This window comes from Vulpes vulpes, chromosome 3, assembly GCF_048418805.1.
Source record: "Vulpes vulpes isolate BD-2025 chromosome 3, VulVul3, whole genome shotgun sequence".
NCBI lineage: Eukaryota > Metazoa > Chordata > Mammalia > Carnivora > Canidae > Vulpes > Vulpes vulpes.
Genome location: NC_132782.1, coordinates 92671285 through 92692738, shown reverse-complemented (window position 1 = coordinate 92692738; position 21454 = coordinate 92671285). Strand labels below are relative to the sequence as shown.

Genomic DNA, 21454 nt, shown 5'->3' with positions numbered 1-21454 from the left:
CCTCGACCCGACCCGCTGGTCTCCTCTTTCTCTCTTTCTCTCTCTCTCTGACTCTCTCTCTCTTTCCCCCTCCCTCCCTCTCTCCTACTCGTTCCTTCCTTGGCTCCCACTCACCCTGACGTCACCCCTCCCCACAGTCATCTCAGCTTAGCTACCCCCCGCCCCCACCCAGTGGCAGTCGCATCTTAGCCGGCGTGGGGGGGTTCGTCTCCGGATTTGCCTCCCCTCCCCGCCCCGACAGGGCGCCACGTGGGGCACAGGGGACACTGTGCCAACCTCCAGCAGCCCCGCAATGCGGGGGAAAGAAGGGGCGGGGACTGAGGGAGGGGCGTGGCAAGACAAGGGGCGGGGCGAGCGCGCAGACTGGTGCACAGGGCCCGCGCTCGCTGACTGAGGACCGGGACACTGCGGCCAGTCCGTCTGTCTGCTGATCCCTTGACCAGTCGGCCTGTGACTCCCCTCCCCACTCCGCCTCCGCTAGAGCCAGCCTCCCCCACCCCCGGGAGCCTGATTGATAGTGAGGGCGGCTTCAGCCAATCGTCCGCGGCGCGGGGGGCCGGGCCGCTCCTGCGGGGCCGGGGAGAGCTGTCCGCGGCTGGCGGTGCTGAAAAGGGCGCCCCAGAGGCGTTGTGAGGGAGGCCAGGAGAAAAAAAGCAAAGTTGAAGCCTCCTGGCAGCTGGCCGGGGTCATGTATGTAAGGCAAGAGGTCTCTCCCCCCCAGATCCTGGCCTGTCGCCCCTTCGACTTCTCATAAACGTGGAAACTTGTCATTCTCCTGGAGGAGGGGAAACCCCGTTTCACATGAGCTGTAAAAGGGAAAGGGAAGTCCTGGGGGGGGGGGTGTCTGGTTGTGGGCAGGGGGCATATTGGGGAGCTAAGCAAGCGTGAACCCAGCTGTGCCGCCCCTCGGCACCCTGGGAGGAGGAGATTCAGATTCCAGATGTGCTGAAAAGGCTGGGGGAAGGGGTTGTAATTACTGCAAGGACCAGAGTTTCCTTTGCCTCCCCTAGGGGACGCGGGAGTGAGGATTACGGTCTGGCTCATGTGGTCCCTCCTTCCTCCATCTGCACTTCCTCCTTCTCCCTCCCCCACTGTCGCCCCCAAATAAATCCCAGGCCCCTCCCTTCGCCCGTCCCCAGGATCTGACGTGGGCTCGACACCTTTCTCAGCTTCTCCCTCCCGCAGCTCCAGTGCCCGAGCTTCGGCTCTCCAGGTTCCGCAACCCCCTCCCCTCCCCACCAAGCCCCGCTAGAGCACAGCAGGAACTCTCCCGATCCTCGACCCCACCCTAGACCCCCAGAAGCTGTCTTGCCTTTCCCCACTCCCCCAGCTTAGGATCCAGCTAGCTCGGTAGACCCAGGCGTCCGAGCGTGTGGGTAATCCAGGCGACCCTGCCCTTTCGGCTTCCTCGGTCCCACCCCCTCCAGCCGGAGCCGCGCCCCCTCTCCCACAGACCCGATAGCGGAGGACAGAGAAGATTGGGCAAGGAGGGGTGGAATCCAGGCCACCCCCAGCCCAATTCTGCCCCTCCATCCCAAGAAGCAGAGAAATGGTCTTCCTTGCTAACTGCTAGCAGGGAAAAAGAAATTAAAGGGAAAGATAAAAGGAGACGGAGGAAAGGTGACAGCTAGATTATTTAGGAGAGGCGCAGAGGAGAGAAATCGGCGTGAGTCGCCATGGGGACTCCTAGGGTCCAGCACACGCCGCCTCCCCAGCTGCTGTTCCTAATTCTGCTGAGCTGTCCCTGGATTCAGGGTAAGGACATGGGAGTGTGGGGGTAGGCCCTGGGAAGGTCCTCAACTGGATCCTCTACCATCCTTTCTCTGAACATTCTGGGCTTCCCTAGCTTCTGGAGGGGCGCGGGGGAGGGGGCGGGGGGATGGGGGTACAGCTGACGGGGAAGGGGTAAGCCAGGGTTTTCTGGCTTGTACCCAGAGCCCTAATCCACAATACTGAGAAGGTGGGGAAATGAACAAGGGGAGCTTTTACCAGCATCTCAGGGGTTAAATCCAGAAAGAAGGGCTGGGGAAGTTGGGGGGATGTCTGCGGAGGCGGCAGAAGCTTGCAGGGTACCTGGGTGGGAGATGGAGGTGCTGGGAGAGATGCCAGGCACTGCACACGCAAGTGTTCTTGGACGTATGGACAAAGACAGATGAACAGAGGCAGTGCTCAGAGACCAGATATTCAGTCCTCTACTCTGACCCCTCGCCAGACTCCAGGGAAGCAGGCAAAGACTGCAGAGAATGAGGGAGGGAGGGAGGGAGGGAGGGAGGGAGGGAGGGAGGGAAAGAGAGAGAGAGAAACCACACTGCAGAGATAGAAACCCAGGGAGAAAGCTGGGCATCGCAGGAGCAAGGGCTGGGAGGTGCTGCCAGACCCTCGGAGGAGCTCCTGGGTTGGAGGAAGAGCACTATAGAGCGGAAAAGGAAGGTAGCACAGTGGCCCCTCTCCACTCTGCTGGCGCTGTCCAGGGTTCATAAGAGCCAAGATGCTCACCAAAGGTCCACACAGCCTGGGGGGGGGGGGGGGGTTGGGGGGCTGGGGGAGGGGAGAAAGGTGTAGTAGAAGTGCCAGGGGCAGCTGGGAGCCCCTCCTCCAATCTTGGCTCTCAGCCCAGTCTGGGACCCTCTGAGCTCCTGCAGGCCCAGCTGACTGAGGAGGGAGGAAGAGCTCTGGGAAAGATCTTTCTGAAGAAGGAAGGAGTGTGGGGCAGTGGAAAGGCTCACACCACTTCATCTCCTAGGTCTGCCCCTGAAGGAAGAAGAGGCACTGCCAGAGCCTGGAAGTGAGGCCCCCACGGTAGCCTCTGAGGCTTTGGCCGAGCTGCTCCATGGGGCCCTGCTGAGGAGGGGTCCAGAGATGGGCTACCTGCCGGGTGAGGCCCCCAAAGTGGCAGTAGTGACACAGAGGAAAGGTCATTAACTTGGGGGAGATGGGGACTCAAGCCAGTGAGAGAGATGGTTAGTGAGTCAAAACGGCAGAGAGAACCAGGGCAACTGAGACAGAATGATCAAGAGACAGAGCCAGACAGAAAAACAGACCATCAGAGAGAAAGACAGATGGAAACTCAGAGAACCAGAGTCTGAGGAATAGGGGGGAGACAAAAAGAGGGAGAAGTGCAGAGAGTAGCAGGTTTAGAATCATAAAATCAGAGAGCCATAAGAAAGAATACTAAGCAGAGAAGAGTTCCAGAGAGAGCACAAGAGAGAAAGAGGAGAGCGAAGGGGACACATAGGAAAGGGAGCCGGATCTGAACCTGGAAGCATGGAGAGGCTCAAGGAGACGGTCAGAGTTCAGAGTGGAAGGGCCTGGGTAGAGAGGTGGAGAGGGGTGGGGGAGTCAGGCTGTGGAAGCCTTGGGAGTAGGTGCAGAGTTCGGGTGCGGAAGGGAGAGGTGGGGAGCCTGCACCTTGTGGGGGAGGTGTTTTGGGTTCAGTGGGGGTGCCCCCAGTTTCCCTCAGCCCTGCTCCCCACCCACGGCCCACCAATTTGCTCCTTCTGCGCCCTGACTTTCCTTGCACTGTCCCAGGATCTGATCCAGACCCCACACTAGCCACCCCTCCAGCCGGCCAGACTCTTGCAGCGCCCTCCCTGCCACGGGCCACTGAGCCAGGAACGGGGCCTCTGACTACGGCCGTAACCCCTAAAGGGGGCAGAGGGGCAGGCCCCACCGCACCAGAGCTGCTGACCCCGCCCCCCGGAACTACGGCCCCGCCCCTTCCTGGCCCCGCCTCACCAGGCCCGCCCCTTGGGCCTGAGGGAGGAGAGGAGGAGACCACGACCACCATCATCACCACGACAACTGTTACCACCACGGTGACCAGCCCGGGTAAGGCAAGGCGTTTGAAAGGAGATGGGGATAGTGTGCAGGAGCACGAGTGTGGGAGAGAATGGGGGATGCAGGGGGAGAGGCGGCTGGAAACAAATGGAGGAAGGGGTCTGGGTATAGGTGGGAGGGGGGCTTCTGCTCAATAATAAAGGCTGGCATTTGTCTCCCCTTGCTGTATACCAGCACCATCCTATGCATTTTATCTCTATTATAGTTGGGGAAGGGAGTTGTGGGCACGGGTGGGTGAGGGAGCAGCAGCTTAAGATGGTGAGGAGTGCTGGGGACAAGACAGGTGAGGGCCACCAGAATTGCTTGCAGGGAGGGCAAGAACACAGGGATCCACTCAACTCTAGCCACTTGTGTCTCTTTAGTTCTGTGTAATAACAACATCTCTGAGGGCGAAGGGCATGTTGAGTCTCCAGATTTGGGGAGTGCAGCCAGCCGCACCGCGGGGCTCCTGGACTGCACCTACAGCATTCACGTCTACCCTGGCTACGGCATTGAGATCCAGGTAACTGGACTTCGAAGCCCCCAAGCCCTTTCCTCTGGGCCCAGGTGTGTGCGCAGGTTTGGTCTGGGAAACAGAGAAGCTGTTTTTTGACTCAAATGTGTCTGTTTTCTAAGGATCTCAAAGACTCTCCCGGAGTTCTATGATTTGGCCAAAGTGAGGGTGGTGTTTTGGGTTGTCAAATATGGGGTAAAGGAAGGCAAAGGGTGGGGACTTAGGGGTCACCTATCCTGACTGCCCTGTCCTGGGGGATCTGGGTTTGGCTCTTTAGGTGCAGATGCTGAACCTGTCTCGGGAGGAAGAACTCCTGGTGCTGGCTGGCGGGGGGTCCCCGGGCCTGGACCCCCGACTCCTGGCCAACTCCTCCATGCTGGGAGAAGGACAGGTCCTTCGGAGTCCAACCAACCGCCTGCTCCTGCACTTCCAGAGCCCACGGGTCCCAAGGGGCGGTGGCTTCAGGATCCACTATCAGGGTGAGGAGTCTGGGGTGCTGGTGGAAGGGCAGGGGACACAGTGGCCCAGGGATATCCCTGGGAGGCTTCTAGGGCCAGGGAGATGTCAGGGGCTTTTCTCCTGGCTAGGATCCTGGAGGGCAGGGCTCTCAGAGAAGATCTATACACACTTATTTCATGCACTCACAGACATGTGTCTGGGTGTGCAAACATCCTAGTGGCAGTTCATCCATTCACTTGACAAATGTTTATTGAGCACCCATTTCATATTGGCCCTGTGTTGTCTTTGGGGAGAGGAATGAACAAGCCAGATGTAAATCTTCAAGGAACTCAGAATCTAGGTAAAGAGATGGACAAGTAACCAGGATGATTATAATTCAGTGAGAATTATAATTCAGTCCCTTCATCTATCCCCATGATGAAGGGACACCTTCTTGGACGATGTAACTAAGCTGGGACCTGAAAAGACGAACTACTAGGAGAAGGGGGGGGGGAGAAAGAGGAAGGCAGGCATCCAGATGGATGAAAAAGAATGATCCCCTTAAGGAGTTGAAGTAATTCAGCATGGAAGAGAGAATTGTCCTAGCTTTGTGGCCTGGGGTGAGTACTTAACCTTCTCATGCCTCACTGTCCCATCTGAAAAATGGGGATCATGATGCTTAGCTCATGGTAGTATTAGGAAGACCAAATTAATGAATACATGTCAAGTGCTTAAAATAGTGTCTGGTACGCAGTGAGAGCTCAGAAATGTCAGTCACTGCTATAGAAGAGCCCAGAAAGTGGTAGGAGAGACTATAAGAGACCAGACTGGGAAGTAGGTTGGATTCAGAGCGTGAAGGGCCTTATCAGCTTCAGTAAGGAGTACAGACTATTTTATCCCACAAGGGATGTGGAGACATTTTGGAATGTTTTAAGCAAGATAGTGACAGCCTCAGATTTGTGACCTAGAAAAATCCTACTGACTTTGGGCGGTGTAGGAGGGGATTGTATCATATCCATGCACAACTGCATTCATGAGCACCACCCACAGACAATCTACACACACACACGTGTACATGCGTACTCACCTGTGTGTACAGGAACCTTTCCACAGTGCACGCATATGTTCTAGCACACATGTGTGCATAAGGCCAGGAGCCCAGCCCACTATCCCATTCTAGACACGCTGCCATCTCCAAAGTCCCTTCCTGTGCTCCTCAGAAACAGATAGGGAGCTGTGTTTGGGACCAATATCTCCTCATGGCCTTACTTGTCCCTTGTAGGTTCTGCTGATCCCAGATCCCTTGTGGGCCTTATTTAGGACACATACAACCTGTATCCCTTCCTCACACTCTTTCCAGCTTCTGCTTAGGTCTATACTTGGGCTCCAGGAACTCCTATGTGCAAGTGGAGAGACCTATTTGTGGAGGGGCCTATGAGTTGGGGACCTCATAATGGGAGGTCAGATTGGCAGGGAGCAAAGTCAAGCCTGAGGACCTAGGGCCGAGGGCTGGACTTCCAATTTTACAAAATGGCTCCCTGCTGGCTCCCTTAAACAGCCACTTCCCTAGGGCACTGAAAATAGGACTCTTTAGACAAAGTGGAACATTTGGGGAAGCAGAGCTATTGCATAAATTGGCCTTCATTACCTACCTCGGGCTTCCCTGCTTTGCGGCTTCTCCGGGCACCTTTGGGATCCCAAGCCCTGTTTAAACCCTCCCCACTCTGCCCTCGCTGGGGCCTCTAGTCCAGAGCGGCCTCATTAGCTTCTCTGAAAGGCCAAAGGCTCCATCACAGCTCTCCCTGAGCCCAGCAAATGTTCCCATTTATAAAACCCTTATGCTGGCTATTGTTTCATTTTCTTCTTGCGGCACCCCCGCATGTGGTCATTGGCCACTCTGCCTCTGAGAGGAAGAAAGGCTTTCTGGATTGCTAAGCACCCCCGCAAGGACACTGCAGAGCGGAAGTCAGATCCTCAGCCCTGACTCCCAGTCATTCATTAACTGAGACTGAGGGACGAGTGATTTTCTGCACACTTCCTATGTGTGAGGTGCTTTGTGTGTTTATTTCCTTTAACTAGAGGGTCAGTCGTCAATGATTGGAATTACTACTGCTATTTAAGGGTGACAGGTCCTGGAGGTGACATCACCCTCAAGATCTTACAGTGAATAAGTCATGGAGCTAGAAATGGAAGTCAGCTTTACCCAGCTCCCAATCCAGGGTTCTTTTATACTGTTCCATACCACCTCTTGGCTGCATTGATCGATCAGTTAGGCTAGGCTTTTGGGAGACAAAATAAATAAGGCCTCATTCAGTCTCACCATGGCAATAGCAGTTAATGTGATGATATAAGTATGCATGCACATGTGTAAAGGCAAGAAAGAAACGGACACTATTGGAAAGGGAGGGGTCAGGAAGACTTCCTGGAAGAAGAGGTAGTACTTAAGGTACTCCTTGAAAGATGAAAAAGAGGCAGGGGACAGGGCCTTGCCAGTAGGGGAAATGATGTGATAAAATATGAAGTCACAAAACTACATTGTGTAGGATAACTGGGTTGCAGGTGCTCAGGACTGAAGCAGGAAGTGTTGGGCTGGATGCAGCTGTGGAAGGGGCTTGAATGTTGATCCAAAGCATTTGGACTTGATTCCGTTGGTCTTGGAGAGCCATCAAGAGGCTAATATTTATTTAAGCCACTGTGTTCTAGAAGGTTTTTGGGTCTATCCAGTAGGCTGAGGACTCCCAAAAGACAAGGCTTGGGTCTTTTTCACCCCTCTGTGCCCAGCACCCAGCCAAGGAAATGCTTGCTGAACTTTAAAATAGGGAGACCAGGTCTCTGACAGAATCACTCAGGGCTGGAGAGTCAGCAAAAGCAAAGGCCTAGGCAAGCTGGTACCTCCCAAGCATGGTTGCCCAGAGCCTACCCCTCCTACAGAGACCCAGATTTGGCGCACATCCTCTAGGAAGCTCTTATTGGTGAACTCTGTCCGGTCTGAAACAGACACTCAGAACTGTGTCAGCACCAAATTTAGAGTCCATTGTCTACCACCAAGTCTCCTCTCTTTCTTCTGTTTTTTCTTTCTTTCTTTCTTTCTTCTTTCTTTCTTTCTTTCTTTCTTTCTTTCTTTCTTTCTTTCTTTCTTCTTTCTTTCTTTTTCTTCTTTCTCTTTTTCTTTCTTCTTTCTTTCTTTTTCTTTCTTTCTTTCTTTCTTTCTTTCTTTCTTTTGTTCTTTATTTTTCTTTCTTTTTCTCTTTCTTTCTTTCTTTCTTTCTTTCTTTCTTTCTTTCTTTCTTTCTTTCTTTCTTTCCTTCTCTACTTATTTAAGTAATCTATACACCGAATATGGGGCTCAAACACATGACCCTGAGATCAAGAGTCCCATGTTCTTCCTATTAAGCCAGGAGTCCCCTAAGTTACTTTCTATTTATTTATTTAATCTCTTGTGATTCCACAAGAATTTCAGGAGGCTTTCAAAAAAAGAATGCAGCAAAATTAAATAAAACAAAAAGAAAATCAGTACCAGGTAGTGCTTATTATTAAAGATGAAAAAAATAGAATGTAGATGGCCAAGCCATCGTTACTAGGGACAAGCCTTAATTTGGTTCCGAGCTTCTTAGAAGCCAGCACAAAAAGAGAGATCACAAAGTTCTTACTGCAAGAAAGGAGAAGAGAAACCAGTTCCTTGAGGAAAGCAAAGCCTTTCCAAGCTCTTCACCTTCCCTGGGAATTCATTTAGGGGGCACTGACGATTAAGGTCTACAATGACAAGATGGTCACAGTTCCTAAAGGAGTTTCATGTGGCTCCTCTGGGTGAAAGCTGAGGGTGTACTCCCACCAGGCACCAAAGGGGAAGTGTGTGTGTGTGTGTGTGTGTGTGTGTGTGTGTGTGTGTGTAAGGGAGAAAACACTGGGAGGCACCAATTGCTAGATCTGGAAAATGGATCATAGCCTTACTCTGGCTACCTCAGAAGCACTGCATGAACTCATTTTAGAAGCTGAGCAAGCTCTGCAAATACTATTTGTTATTCTTAGAGCTGGATGGGTTCACAGTGGTCAACTGACTTGCCTGAGGTCACACAGCAAATGAGTGCTAAAGTCAGAATTTCTTTGAGTCTCAGATAATTCATCTATAAAATGGAGGCCAGGGTTCCCTGGGTGGCGCAGCGGTTTGGCGCCTGCGTTTGGCCCAGGGCGCGATCCTGGAGACCCCGGATCGAATCCCACGTCGGGCTCCGGTGCATGGAGCCTGCTTCTCCCTCTGCCTATGTCTCTGCATCTCTCTCTCTCTCTCTCTGTGACTATCATAAATTAAAAAAAATAAAATTAAATTAAATTAAAATGGAGGCCAAAGTGGATAGATTACAAAGATTAGGGGAAGGCGCCTGGGTGGCTCAGCCAGTTAAGCACCTGCCTTCAGCTCAGGTCATGATCCCAGGATCCTGGGATCCAGTCCCTCGTTCAGCTCCCGGCCCAGCAGGCAGTCTGCTTCTTCCTCTCCCTCTGCCCCCTATTTGTGCGCTCCTGCTCTCTCTCTCTCTCTCTCTCTCAAATAAATGAAATCTTTAAATTAAAAAACAAAACAAAACAAAGATTAGGGGAGAAAGGGATATTGAAATGACCTCTTTGTGAGACAAAGTGCCCATGTGAGAAGTCCAGTATGGACAAGTCTGTGCCACCAAGGGGGACCTGGGAAGAGGAAAGGAAGTGCTAGGGGATTGGTGAGAGAGGTTAGCGTGGGAAGACAAATCCTCCTCCTCCCTGCTCTACCCGATCCAGCCTACCTCCTGAGCTGCGGCTTCCCTCCCCGGCCTGCCCATGGGGACGTGAGTGTGACAGACCTGCACCCTGGGGGCACTGCCACCTTCCACTGTGATTCGGGCTACCAGCTGCAGGGGGAGGAGACCCTTACCTGCCTCAATGGCACCCGACCAGCCTGGAGCGGTGAACCCCCCAGCTGCATGGGTGAGTCTCCTGCACGATAGGTGGGGCTTCTGTCCTGGGAGCCCCATTGGGAGGGTACTATATTGGGGATCTCCATCTTTAGGAAACACCCATCTTCAAGGGGGTTCTGCCCAAAAGAGTCCCTATCCTGATGTCTCCACCTGGAGCTCTTTACACTAAAGGTCTCTGCCCTTGGAGAATCCCCATCCTTGGTGGGGAGGTGTCTCTATCTGGGGATGTCCTACCTACAGGTTTTCCATCAGGGGAGTCTCACTCTGGAGGTCTCTTCTTTTGGAGACTCCTCATCCTTGAGGAAACCATTCTTGAGGTCCAAATCTAGACGAACTCTATCTTGGTGAATCTTCATCCTGGGGATTCCATCTTGGAAGATTTTCTGTTTGAGGGAAAATTTTCAATTTTGGGGATCCCTCATAACTCCCCATGCTGTAGTGTCCACATCTGGGGAGTGTTCATATTAGCAGAATGGGGGTGTCCTTTCTGGGGTTTTTCTATTCTAGGGCTGCTTCCCTACCTGGGTGGTGGCCATAGATAAGGTCCTATCCTCTAAGGGGAGTGTACAGGGCAGAGACCACTGTGAGGCCAGGTCCCAACAAAAGGTGTTGGATGTAACAGCTCTGAAGACAGGACAAGTCACCTTAACATGTCCCCCCTCTGTCCACAGCATCCTGTGGTGGCACCATCCACAATGCTACATTGGGCCGCATCGTGTCCCCTGAGCCTGGGGGAGCAGCTGGGCCCAACCTTACCTGCCGTTGGGTCATTGAAGCAGCTGAGGGACGCCGGCTTCACCTGCACTTTGAGAGGGTCTCACTGGATGAGGACAATGACCGGTGAGGATCTGGGCCTGGGGTCAGAGGTCCCCACCTCTGGGAAATAGGAAGGCTGCAGTGGGGATTCAGACAGATCTGGGGTGGGTCCCAGTTAAAATTTGTGTCAAACACAGATTAGTCCTTCCCCTTTCCTAGGTGGTTTAGCTGTGCCAACTTAGACAAATCACTGAACATGTCTGTGCCTCAGCTTCCTCTTTAGTAGAATGGAAATAATAGGGCCTCCTTCCGAAGGCTTCTGTGAGGATAAATGTGTTAAGATATGTGAAGTGCTTAGAAGGGTGCCTGGCACACAATGAGCCCTGTAAATGTGTTTGTCATCATCATCTTCACCGGTACCACTCTTACCCAACAAACTGCCACCTTGGCTCTGCCACTGGTTGCTCTGTGACGTTGGGCAGGCTACTCTTTCTGGGCCTTAATTCCCTCAATTATAAAACCAGGGGTAATAAATCATACTGACTCAAGGGCTCTTGTGAAAAGCAAATGAGATAAAAACATGTGAAGGCTTAGAGTACATGGCATATAGTCAATGCTTGAAAATAATGAAAATAATAGCTGTGAGCGCAGGAGGTAAAGCAGCTTCTGAGGGGAAACTGAGCTCCCAGTCACCCTTCTGTCCATCCCAGGCTGATGGTGCGCTCGGGTGGCAGTCCCCTCTCCCCAGTCATCTATGACTCAGACATGGATGATGTCCCAGAGCGGGGTCTCATCAGTGATGCCCAATCCCTCTATGTGGAGCTGCTTTCAGAGACACCTGCTAATCCTCTGCTGCTAAGCCTCAGATTTGAAGGTAAGTGTTCTCCCCTTCGGGACCCCAACTCCTGCACTTTCCCCTCTTGCTGATGGCCCAGTATGGTCACAAGTACATATTCTGTCCCTGTTCATCTCTGTGTTTGGATTTCTGGAACATAACTTTCTCCCCACTGCAAAACTGTAAGAATCCACTCCTATGGATGCCTTATAATTCCTGAGGTGGCTTCTCCTGCTTAAGAGTCACGTGTGGCTAGATCCAGGTACGCAGCCAAGAGACCAGGCATCTTAATGTCTCAGTGCTTTTCTCTATGAGTTGGCTTCATTGTCAGTCAGGCTCTCAGTCTGTGGTGTGTATCTAGACTGAAGTACCACCAACGTAGTAAGTCTATCAGAAAAAGAAAGCATACCACTTTCCTAAGAGCTTCAGCAAAAATGCCAGGAAGCACTCTCATTTCCCTGGCTTAGGCCATGTGTCTACACCTGGGCCAATCACTGAAACCAGGAGCAGGTGGTGTTATGACTGGCAGGGTCACATCACATGAGCATCCATAGTTGGGCCCAACTGGACCTCATAGACTGAGGGGTGAAGCATGGGTCCCAAAATGAAAGTAGGAGTGCTGTGAACAGAAGACAGGAGACTAGATGCTGGACAAATAGAAACAAGGAAGACCGTGATCATGGGAGCATTTGAGCTAGACAGAGAGAATTTTATTTATTTTATTTTATTTTATTTTATTTTATTTTATTTTATTTTATTTTATCTTATTTATTTTTTTAGAGAGAGAAAGAGAGAGGGATGGGCAGAGGGGTAGAAGGAGGGAGAGAATCCCAAGCAGACTCTACACCCAGTACAGAGTCTGACATGGGCCTTGATCTCAAAACCCTGAGACCATCACCTGTGCAGAAATCGAGAGTCGGACCCTTAACCAACTGAACCACTCAGATGCCCCTAGGATAGAGAGAATTTGAAAAGAGGGAGATTAGGGATGAGCATCTCAGGTAAATGGAACAGTGTGAGCAACAGTAAAGAGGTAGAGAAAGGCCTGATATGTTTGGGAAACAGAATTTCAACGTGACTGGAGCAGAGGATTTGTGCAAGCAGTTGCAGGAGAGAAACAAAGAAAGTGAAATGCTCAGAGATGGGAGGGGCTGGTTTCTGGTGTGAATCAAGGGAGAAATGGATTTGGTGCTGGGCCCTGATGGATGCATGGGATTTGGGCATGACACCTCATCAGGTTAAGGAATTGTGAACTAAAACAGCAGATCTGAAAAATAAATTGTCTATTAGATTTGAAAATGTGGAGAATTCCACATTTTCCTCAAACAGGTTTGAGGTCTGCCTCCCTACTTGTGGGCCATGGCTGCTCCATGAGCTCCAGATTCCTCTCCACAGATAGTTTTGCAGCTCAGATATGATCATGTGGGCAAAAACTAAAATGCTCTCCAAATGTTCATTTTTGCTGAGTTAGTCTAAAGTCAAAATTGAGTAGCTTCTGCATTCGCTGCACTTTTGGATTCTAGCCACAGCATGGATAATCAAGGGTGATCAGAATCTTATTTTTTTTCCTTTTTTTAAAAAATTTGTATTTATTCATGAGAGACACAGAGAGAGAGAGAGGCAGAGACACAGGCAGACGGAGAAGCAGGCTCCATGCACGGAGCCCAATGTGGGACTCGATCCCAGGTCTCCAGGATCAGGCCCTGGGCCAAAGACAGCACTAAACCGCTGAGCCACCCGGGCTGCCCTTTTTTTTTCCCTTTTAGATTTATTTATGGGGTGCATGGGTGGCTCGATTGGTTAACTGGCCAATCTTGGTTTCGGCTCAGGTCATGATCTCAGGGAGAGATCATGTGAGATTGAGCCCCTCAGCGGGCTCTGTGCTCATCAGGGAATCTGCTCCAGATTTTCCCTCTCTTCCTCTCCCTCTGCCCCACACCCCCACACTCTCTCTCTAAGATTATTTATTGCCCATCTGTTATTTTTGAGGAGAGAACTGCCATGTCACCTGCATGAGCCAGTTTTCCAAAGGCACCCTTTCCCCTCACTCCTGCTTGGTTTCCAAAACAAAATGTCTCTTGCTGGCAATCGAGCAATCTGAGTTTGAGACCTGATTCTGCCCCGGCCCTACTGTGTGACGTTGGGCAAATTACTTTCTGTCTGTGGAACTCAGTTTCCTCATCCGTAGAATGGGGGCTGGGATTTGACTAGCCTAGGGGTTTCCCTCCAGAGGCCAAGAAGGTAACATCAATATGTGAGAAGTGTTAGAGTTTGGGGGAGACTGGAGAATGAAAGCTAAGCCTAAAGTCATCCCATTTTAAACAGCCCACATGAGGGATCCCTGGGTGGTGCAGCGGTTTGGCGCCTGCCTTTGGCCCAGGGCGCGATCCTGGAGACCTGGGATCGAATCCCACATCAGGCTCCCGGCGCATGGAGCCTGCTTCTCCCTCTGCCTGTGTCTCTGCCTCTCTCTCTTTCTCTCTGTATGACTATCATAAATAAAAAAAAATCATCATATACTTTAAAAAATAAAAAATAAAATAAATAAAAATAAACAGCCCACATGAGTGGCCAAACGACACTTGAATTCAGTCCATGTCCCCAGTCTGAGATCCCCTGAGGCCTGTCCTGATGCTTTTTTTCTGTGACTCACTCCTCCTCTAGCCTTTGAAGAAGATCGCTGCTTTGCTCCCTTCCTGGCACATGGCAATGTCACCACCACAGACCCTGAGTACCGCCCAGGGGCGCTGGCCACCTTCTCGTGCCTCCCAGGATATGCCCTGGAGCCCCCTGGCCCCCCAAATGCCATCGAATGTGTGGATCCCACAGAACCCCACTGGAATGACACAGAGCCAGCCTGTAAGGGTGAGCCCTTCACATTCCCAGGAGGTCCCTCTGTCTGCAGACTACCCCTGAGCTGGGGCTCTTAGGAAGGCCATTCAGAAAGAAGACTTGCATATTCAAGTCCTTTAAATCCAGGCCTTGGGTAAATTTTTGTCCCTTTCAGATACAGTTTTCATAGCTGAATAATTGGTGGATTTGTTACAGAATTTAGGGGTCATGACCCAAACATCTTGGAGAGCTCTAACTGGAGCTAAATCATGGGATGGGGGTAATGCACAAGCTGGAGAGTGAGTGGGGTTAGGTGACAGCAGGGTGGGGGGATTGGACACAATGGGACTAGGTACGGCAAGAAACAGGTGGGTAAGAGATAATAGGGAGCCTGTGAGGTGGTCCAGTGCACACGACTGGAAATGGTGAGGCCCTTGGTAAAATGAAGACTGAGTTCTGAATCTGCTCCCCCCTCTACCCCAGCCATGTGTGGAGGGGAGCTGTCAGAGGCGGCTGGTGTAGTCCTCTCTCCTGACTGGCCCCAGAGCTATAGCCCAGGCCAGGACTGTGTGTGGGGCCTGCACGTCCAGGAAGAGAAGCGCATCTTGCTCCAAGTTGAGATGTAAGTTCTGGTGCTACCAGGGATGCAATGGGTTCAGGCTCAGTGAAGTGTGGTATAACAACACCTGACCGGACACTGTGAGCCTGGCTGGCTACACAGGATTTGGTGAATATATGATCTGATGAAAGAGGCAACTAACTGTTCAGGATGGGGATGTGGGTTGTCTGGTCGACCTAGCTACAAATCACTATTGGCCAGGTGACTAGACAGGGACATGGGTAATGGACCCTTCTGCAGGGGCTATAGTGCAAAGGGGCATCTGGCCCAGTGTCTCTCACTCTTTGGCTGTTTCTGAGGCTGCCCCTGGAATGGTTTCCAGGAGTGCTAGCCCAGACTAGGGCCTAGTCACCAGCGTGCAAGGTGGTGGTGGATATGGGGAGAAGCCAGTGAGAAGATTTGGTATGAGGTGGTCATGTGACCTAGCGGACTAAGTAGGAGGACACTCAGGGGCTTGGAGTTGGGCTGGTGGTAAAAGAGCATGGCCTGTGATTGGTCAGAGCTGGACTTGACCAAGACTGTGCATCCTTTGGTATTGAAGGAGGGACCAGAGAGTGCGAGGGGCTCCTAAGGAGTTGGACTAAGAATTGGGAAGTGGGAACTGGGAAGAGCCACAGAACAAGTGGAACCTGGAGTGGCTACACAGAGAAGCCCATAATTGGTCGAAGGGCAGCCGGACCTGGGATGGGGAAATGTGGGCAGGGCTGGAGAGTAGGTAGGGTTACTAATGAACAGAGTTAGGGCCTGGGCAGAACTGCATAGGAGGGCCGATCTTGTAACCCAGCCCGCATATCTGGTTCCACTCCCTGCAGCCTGAACGTGCGTGAAGGGGACATGCTGACACTGTTCGACGGGGACGGTCCCAGCGCCCGAGTCCTGGCCCAGCTACGGGGACCTCAGCCGCGCCGCCGCCTCCTCTCTTCCGGGCCCGACCTCACGCTGCAGTTCCAGGCACCGCCAGGGCCGCCAAACCCGGGCCTGGGGCAGGGTTTTGTGTTGCATTTCAAAGGTACAGAGGTCTAGGGTCCAGAAATGGCCGGGGGTCTGGCAGGCCGGAGATCCCGGGAGAAGCGCGGCCCCCTAAGGCTGGAAGGGCGCCCTGAGTCCGTTGCAGGGCAGCCTTCGAACTCGCGGTCTCTCCCCTGCAGAGGTGCCGAGGAATGACACGTGCCCTGAGCTGCCACCTCCAGAGTGGGGCTGGAGGACCGCTTCCCACGGGGACCTGATCCGGGGCACGGTGCTTACTTACCAGTGCGAACCTGGCTACGAGCTGCTGGGCTCCGACATTCTCACCTGCCAGTGGGACCTGTCCTGGAGCGCGGCGCCGCCCGCCTGCCAAAAGAGTGAGCCCGGGGCCCGCCCAGGTCTCTCATGGCCCCGCCCCTGCCCGTGGGGGGTCCGCCGCTCCACTTGGGCCCCTCCCATCCTCCCTCCGTCCAGCTTCTGTCTCTTTGCTCCTACCCCTGAGGGTCCCGGCCGAATTTCATCCCTTCGCTCTGCATTTGCCTGGATCTCACTCAGGCCTCGTACCCTTTGGCATCCTCTCCTCCCCGGTGTCCCGAAACGGTCCCCTCCGGACCTCTCTGGAGCGCTGTTCTGGGCTCCGGCCCAGGGTCCTCTGGGTCCCACCTTACCTTCTCGTGGCCCCGCCCCCGCCTCCTCCTGGCCCCGCTTCCTTCGCGTCAGAGTCCCCTCCCTAGGTCCCGCCCCGTCAACTCGGCTCCCCTCTCCGGCTTCTGGGCCAGGCTCCTGTCCCTCAGTCTCCTACCCTTAACGTTACGGAGAGTCGCTTTGCTGGGGCCTTGGCTGGTCAGAGAACTTGGTTTATTTTATTTTATTTTATTTTATTTTATTTTATTTTATTTTATTTTATTTTATTTATTTTTTAAGATTTTATTTATTCATCAGAGACACACACACAGAGAGAGAGAGAGAGGCAGAGAGAGAAGCAGGCTCCATGCAGGAGCCTGACGTGGGACTCGATCCCAGGTCTCCAGGATCAGGCCCTGGGCTGAAGGCGGCGCTAAATCGCTGAGCCACCCTGGCTGCCCGAACTTGGTTTATTTTAATGGAGTTGTCGAAGCCCCATGCTGGCTTGGGGTTATGCAGAGGGGCTGGGGTCCCTCCGGACCCCTCACAGTCCAGAAACGGACAGACACTTAAATAACTCAGGATATATTACAGAGTAGTACCTACGGGGTGATTCGGGGCAAAGTACTTAACATCTCTGAGTCTTGTCTACCTCATCGGTGAAATAGGAATAAGGGCTGTGAAGAGTTTTCACACAGTGCCTGTGAACAGTTTAGCAGCTGCTATAAATATGAAGAAGGGCTGGGAGAAGGAAGGGTGTTCATTGTTCTGGGGAGGGGACAGGAGATTTCACAGAAGAGGTGATATCTGAAGGAGCTGGGAGTATTTATCTCTTAGAATAGCAGAAAGGGGTGTCATCTTGTCATTTTCTCCAACTTTGGGGAAGCCTGCCACAAGGATATGGGATTATAGGTCTTCTCCCTCGCCCTGGGGGGCAATGGTGGAACTGATGAGGTTAAGTTCAGGAAGGCAGGTTTGGACTGGACACAAGGAAAACTTTCTGGTTTACAAAGCTCCCCACCTCTGGGAGGAGTCACAGGATGTTTAGTCTGAAACCCAGACAGGACAGGGACAGGCAGGGATGGAGGCAGGGCCCAGAGGGGATAGGGCCTAGCCAGGGCAGCACACTGAGCCTGAAAGCTGAGCTGAGAGCCAGGTCTCTGAATCTCAGGCCCGTGCTGTAGGGCTGGGATCTGGCTGAGGGACCACGTTATTTGACCACCCTTAGCCCCTGGACAATGAGTCACATTGACCTCTCAGGATCATCAGAGTATAGGATACTGTGTTTGTAACGCATTTAGCAGGGTGCCTCCCACAGATCCATGTTCAAGAAATGGCTACATAAGGTGGCACCTGCAGGGCAGGCTATGCCAGTGAGTGGAATGTGTTGGGAATGACGGGAATGAGCAGAGCAGGAGGGCTGGGCCCCTCTGAAGAGTGCAAGCTGCTGTCTGGCCTAAGATCCACCCTGGAAGGCTGGCAGTGCTGGGATGTAGCTGATATGCTCTGGTACAGTGGCAAAATATTTCACATTTCACTCTAGGATGGGGGCCTGGGTTGTCCCCACCACTCTTCTCTGGAAGGAACCTGAAATCTAAAATGCACTGAATTTTACATTTTTCAAACTTCTTGATCTCATTTGGAGGAAATAGTGGGACATGGGGGTTTGCTTAGTGGGAAGATGGCCCATGGCTCAGGCATCTCCCAGCCCTAAGCTCCTGGGAGATTGTTTAAGGCCTGAGGTCCCCCTGAACTTGCCCTCCTGCCAACAGTCATGACTTGTGCCGATCCTGGGGAGATCACCAATGGGCACCGAACCACCTCAGACGCTGGCTTCCCTGTTGGCTCGCACGTCCAGTACCGCTGTCTGCCTGGGTACAGCCTGGAGGGGGCCGCTGTTCTCACCTGCTACAGCCGGGACACAGGCACACCCAAGTGGAGCGACCGGGTCCCCAAGTGTGCCTGTGAGTCTGGGGACACCCTGGGAAGGGTGGCTGGGTGGCCTGCTCAGCAGTGAGCTGCCATGTGACTAACATATGCCTTGCAGTGAAGTATGAGCCATGCCTGAACCCAGGGGTGCCAGAGAACGGCTATCAGACGTTGTATAAACATCACTACCAAGCGGGCGAGTCTCTGCGCTTCTTCTGCTATGAGGGCTTTGAGCTCATCGGCGAGGTCACCATCACCTGTGTGCCCGGCCACCCCTCGCAGTGGACCAGCCAGCCCCCACTCTGCAAAGGTGCCTGGGGAGACAGGGCAGGAGGGGGCACAGCAGTGTTTGGGGAGTGACGGGGCTGGGAAAGTCAGGTAGCAAATTTGAGACCAACAGTATGCTGAGCTCCCCATTCACCTGTGGTGGGCTTGGATCCTCACAGCTACATCCTGGGGGATTTCAAGGTCATGGAATTATCCTCAGTGATGTAGCAGAGGGGGCTTTGAAGTCTCTTGCCCTCTGAATATGTCTCAGTTTCCCCATTTTCCACTAATTCTACAGACTTGATTAGTTTAGACTACCCAAGAACCCTGCATTTTAGGGGTCTGGAGAAGGAGAGAAGGAGGAAGATGGCCCTGCCCTGCCTACTCCTCCCTCACCCCCACCAAGGGAAGGATAAAGTTTAGGTTGAGCAGAGGGCAGAGAGAACCAGGCTGTCCAGCCCAGCCCCCCTGGGCTCCCGGCCTCTACCCATCCTCCTTCCCTCCCTGGCTCAGACCCCGTCCCCTCCCCCTCCTCTCCCTGCAGTGGCCTATGAGGAGCTCCTGGACAACCGAAAACTGGAAGGTCAGTGAGGGCACAGGTGGAGACCCAGGCCTGGCCGAGTCGGGAGGGCAAGGCCCAGGCCGGGGGCAGGAGGCCAGGCGCCGGAGGGGTGAGGCCCAGGGTTCAAGGCCCAGGGCAGGAGGCTGGGAGAGGCCAGTGGGCTGGGCCCAGCCCCAGCTCACTGGTCTTTCCTCTCCCCAGTGACCCAGACCACAGACCCGTCGCGGCAGCTGGAGGGTGGGAACCTCGCCTTGGCCATCCTGCTGCCCCTAGGCTTGGTCATTGTCCTCGGCAGTGGCGTTTACATATACTACACCAAGTAAGTACCCTGCTCGGGAAGCTGCTAGCCAGGGCAGACGTCCTGCCTGCCTGGCACAGAAACCCGGGTGAGGGGGGGTTAGGGGGCTCACCTCTCGATAAGCCCCTCTATCTCTTTCCTTTCCCAGACTACAGGGAAAATCCCTCTTCGGCTTCTCGGGCTCCCATTCCTACAGCCCCATCACCGTGGAGTCAGATTTCAGCAATCCACTGTATGAAGCCGGGGTGAGCCCTTCCCCTCCCCATGGGGTGCCACATCTCTCAGCTGCCCTGGGACTCCATAGGTTTCAAAGTCTCTGTAATACCCATCTTGGGGCATTTCAAACTCAGCTACCTACAAAGGCATGCCAGGGAACACAGCAAGTCAGGTGTGAACCATCAGGTGGGGACAGTGGTGAACTTATGGCCCATCTAGCCCATAGTGGAAACTGAGGCCCAATTGCCAGATCTTCCAGTTGTTCAAGACAACCCAGATTTGTGTGGGATTCTAAGATACTATAAGATGAACCAAACGTCCATTGGCCAGATTCAGCTCCATTCCTACCCCATGGCTCCCAAGTCTCATGATCAATGTTATTTTAAAAAGCCAAGGTCTTTCCTCTCCCTTGTGGATGCCTCCTCCTCTTTTGCTCCCTCCTCCATCCCCATCCTTCTCCAGCAATTGATCCCATCTCTCTCTGTCTCTAGGATACACGGGAGTATGAAGTTTCCATCTGAACCCCAAGACTAAGGCTGCAGGACCCAGGACGCCCCTCCCCTCCCCATTCTGGACAGGGAGGAGAACAGAACCTTGTCTCTGGCTCCTTTCCTCCCTGCTGTGTAAATAGTCTCCTGGGGACCCTACAGTAAATAAACCAGCATCCTGCCGCCCAAGCCTCCTCTTCTCAGTTGCCAAACAAAGGGGCCTGCCTCTCCCCTCTGGCCCCACTGGCTTTTGGACCCTAGGAGGGGAACCCAGCCCCCCTGCAACTCCAGGGGCTCCTTCTGGCTCAAGGCACCCCCACCCACCCACAGACTGCCTGAGAGCTCTGCTGTTCCCTTGGCCTTGAAGGCTCTTCCCAGATGCTCTGGCCTTGGGCCTCACCCCTGGGCTCTGGAGGGTCAGAGGAAGAGGAATGAAGGGGGGAAAGCGGGGAAAAGGCCCCTACCCCGCTTCATGCCATCTCCCAATCCACAACCTCCCCACCTTCGCTTCTGGATTTTTGGTTTTGAGCAATAAACAGAAAACCACCACTTGTAACTGGGTTGGTGGGGTATGGGCAGGTGGGTCATGGAGTGGCCTGGAGAGAGAGGAACGATCTGGAAAAAAGATGGAACTCCAAGACTGGGTCAAGGGGCTGCTGGCCTGGGGTCCAAAAGCCTGGCTTTAGGCTCTGCCTGTGTGGAGGATGAGCCCCCTGTGGGCTTCAGCTGTCTCTAGCCCCTTGCTTGACCTTCTAGGCTCTTTTAGCCAGAAGAGAGCTGACAGTAGCCTCCTCTCGGGCCAGGCAGGAGTCACCCTCCCTCCCTGCTTGGCAGGTCGCAAACAGCTCTCGGTCTGTTTCATGACCGTTTCACCTAAAAGGCGAGTTCCTTTTGAGAATTTTTGTATCCATCCAAGTGTACCATTCGTTTCTCCCCTAATCTTTTTGGCACTGTAAGTATATCTGCTGTTACACGCCTACTGAGTAATGGTCAAATTTGTAGCATTTCATAAAGAATGAGCTTGTTTTGTACCCTGTGGGGGGCCTTTTGCAGCGTATCCACTCTTGAACATTATAAGGAATTTATAGCATATTTGTCTAAAGAGTCTCCAAGTTAATTGAGCTTCTCTTAATTCTAATTTTATATTTAAATATAATGAAACATTTTTAGGACACTCAAAAGGACACTGAAATACTCAAAGGAGGCTGAATTTTAGGAGAACATGATGCAAACTGATCTTGATAGTAGCCTGCATTCCTGGGCGTTTATTCCGTGCCCAGCATGGTGCTGAGCACTCTGTATGCATTGTGTTTTGAACCCCTACAAGGACCCCTTGAGAAGGGGA

The 21454-nt window shown here is 52.9% G+C and overlaps 1 protein-coding gene across 8 annotated transcripts; it reads left to right on the top strand.

Moving 5' to 3' along the window:
* Positions 1 to 85: 85 nt before the first annotated feature.
* On the top strand, positions 86 to 20658 carry SEZ6L2 (seizure related 6 homolog like 2). Of its 8 annotated transcripts, none has more exons than XM_026011136.2 (18): positions 86 to 1755; positions 2744 to 2875; positions 3529 to 3828; positions 4200 to 4339; positions 4608 to 4809; positions 9542 to 9727; positions 10389 to 10557; positions 11184 to 11347; positions 13973 to 14173; positions 14624 to 14762; positions 15572 to 15768; positions 15908 to 16102; positions 18122 to 18313; positions 18397 to 18588; positions 19090 to 19128; positions 19309 to 19426; positions 19554 to 19650; positions 20113 to 20658. In XM_026011136.2, the coding sequence occupies exons 1-18, from the start codon at positions 1677 to 1679 to the stop codon at positions 20140 to 20142; spliced, it is 2772 nt and encodes a 923-aa protein (XP_025866921.1). In that variant the 5' UTR covers positions 86 to 1676; the 3' UTR covers positions 20143 to 20658. The 8 variants fall into 8 exon arrangements, with proteins under 8 accessions (XP_025866921.1, XP_072609613.1, XP_025866924.1 ...); XM_072753512.1 differs by having other exon boundaries at positions 19529 to 19650; XM_026011134.2 differs by having other exon boundaries at positions 1128 to 1755; positions 2744 to 2914.
* The last annotated feature ends 796 nt before the right edge of the window (positions 20659 to 21454 follow it).

What these genes read in the sequence shown, in the direction of transcription:
- SEZ6L2 (XM_026011134.2), top strand. Translation starts at nt 1,677, where the DNA reads ATGGGGACTCCTAGGGTCCAGCACACGCCGCCTCCCCAGCTGCTGTTC. An exon ending in CACCACGGTGACCAGCCCGG is followed by an intron (nt 3,829 to 4,199) that starts GTAAGGCAAGGC and finishes GTGTCTCTTTAG; the next exon opens with TTCTGTGTAATAACAACATC. An exon ending in GCTACGGCATTGAGATCCAG is followed by an intron (nt 4,340 to 4,607) that starts GTAACTGGACTT and finishes TTGGCTCTTTAG; the next exon opens with GTGCAGATGCTGAACCTGTC.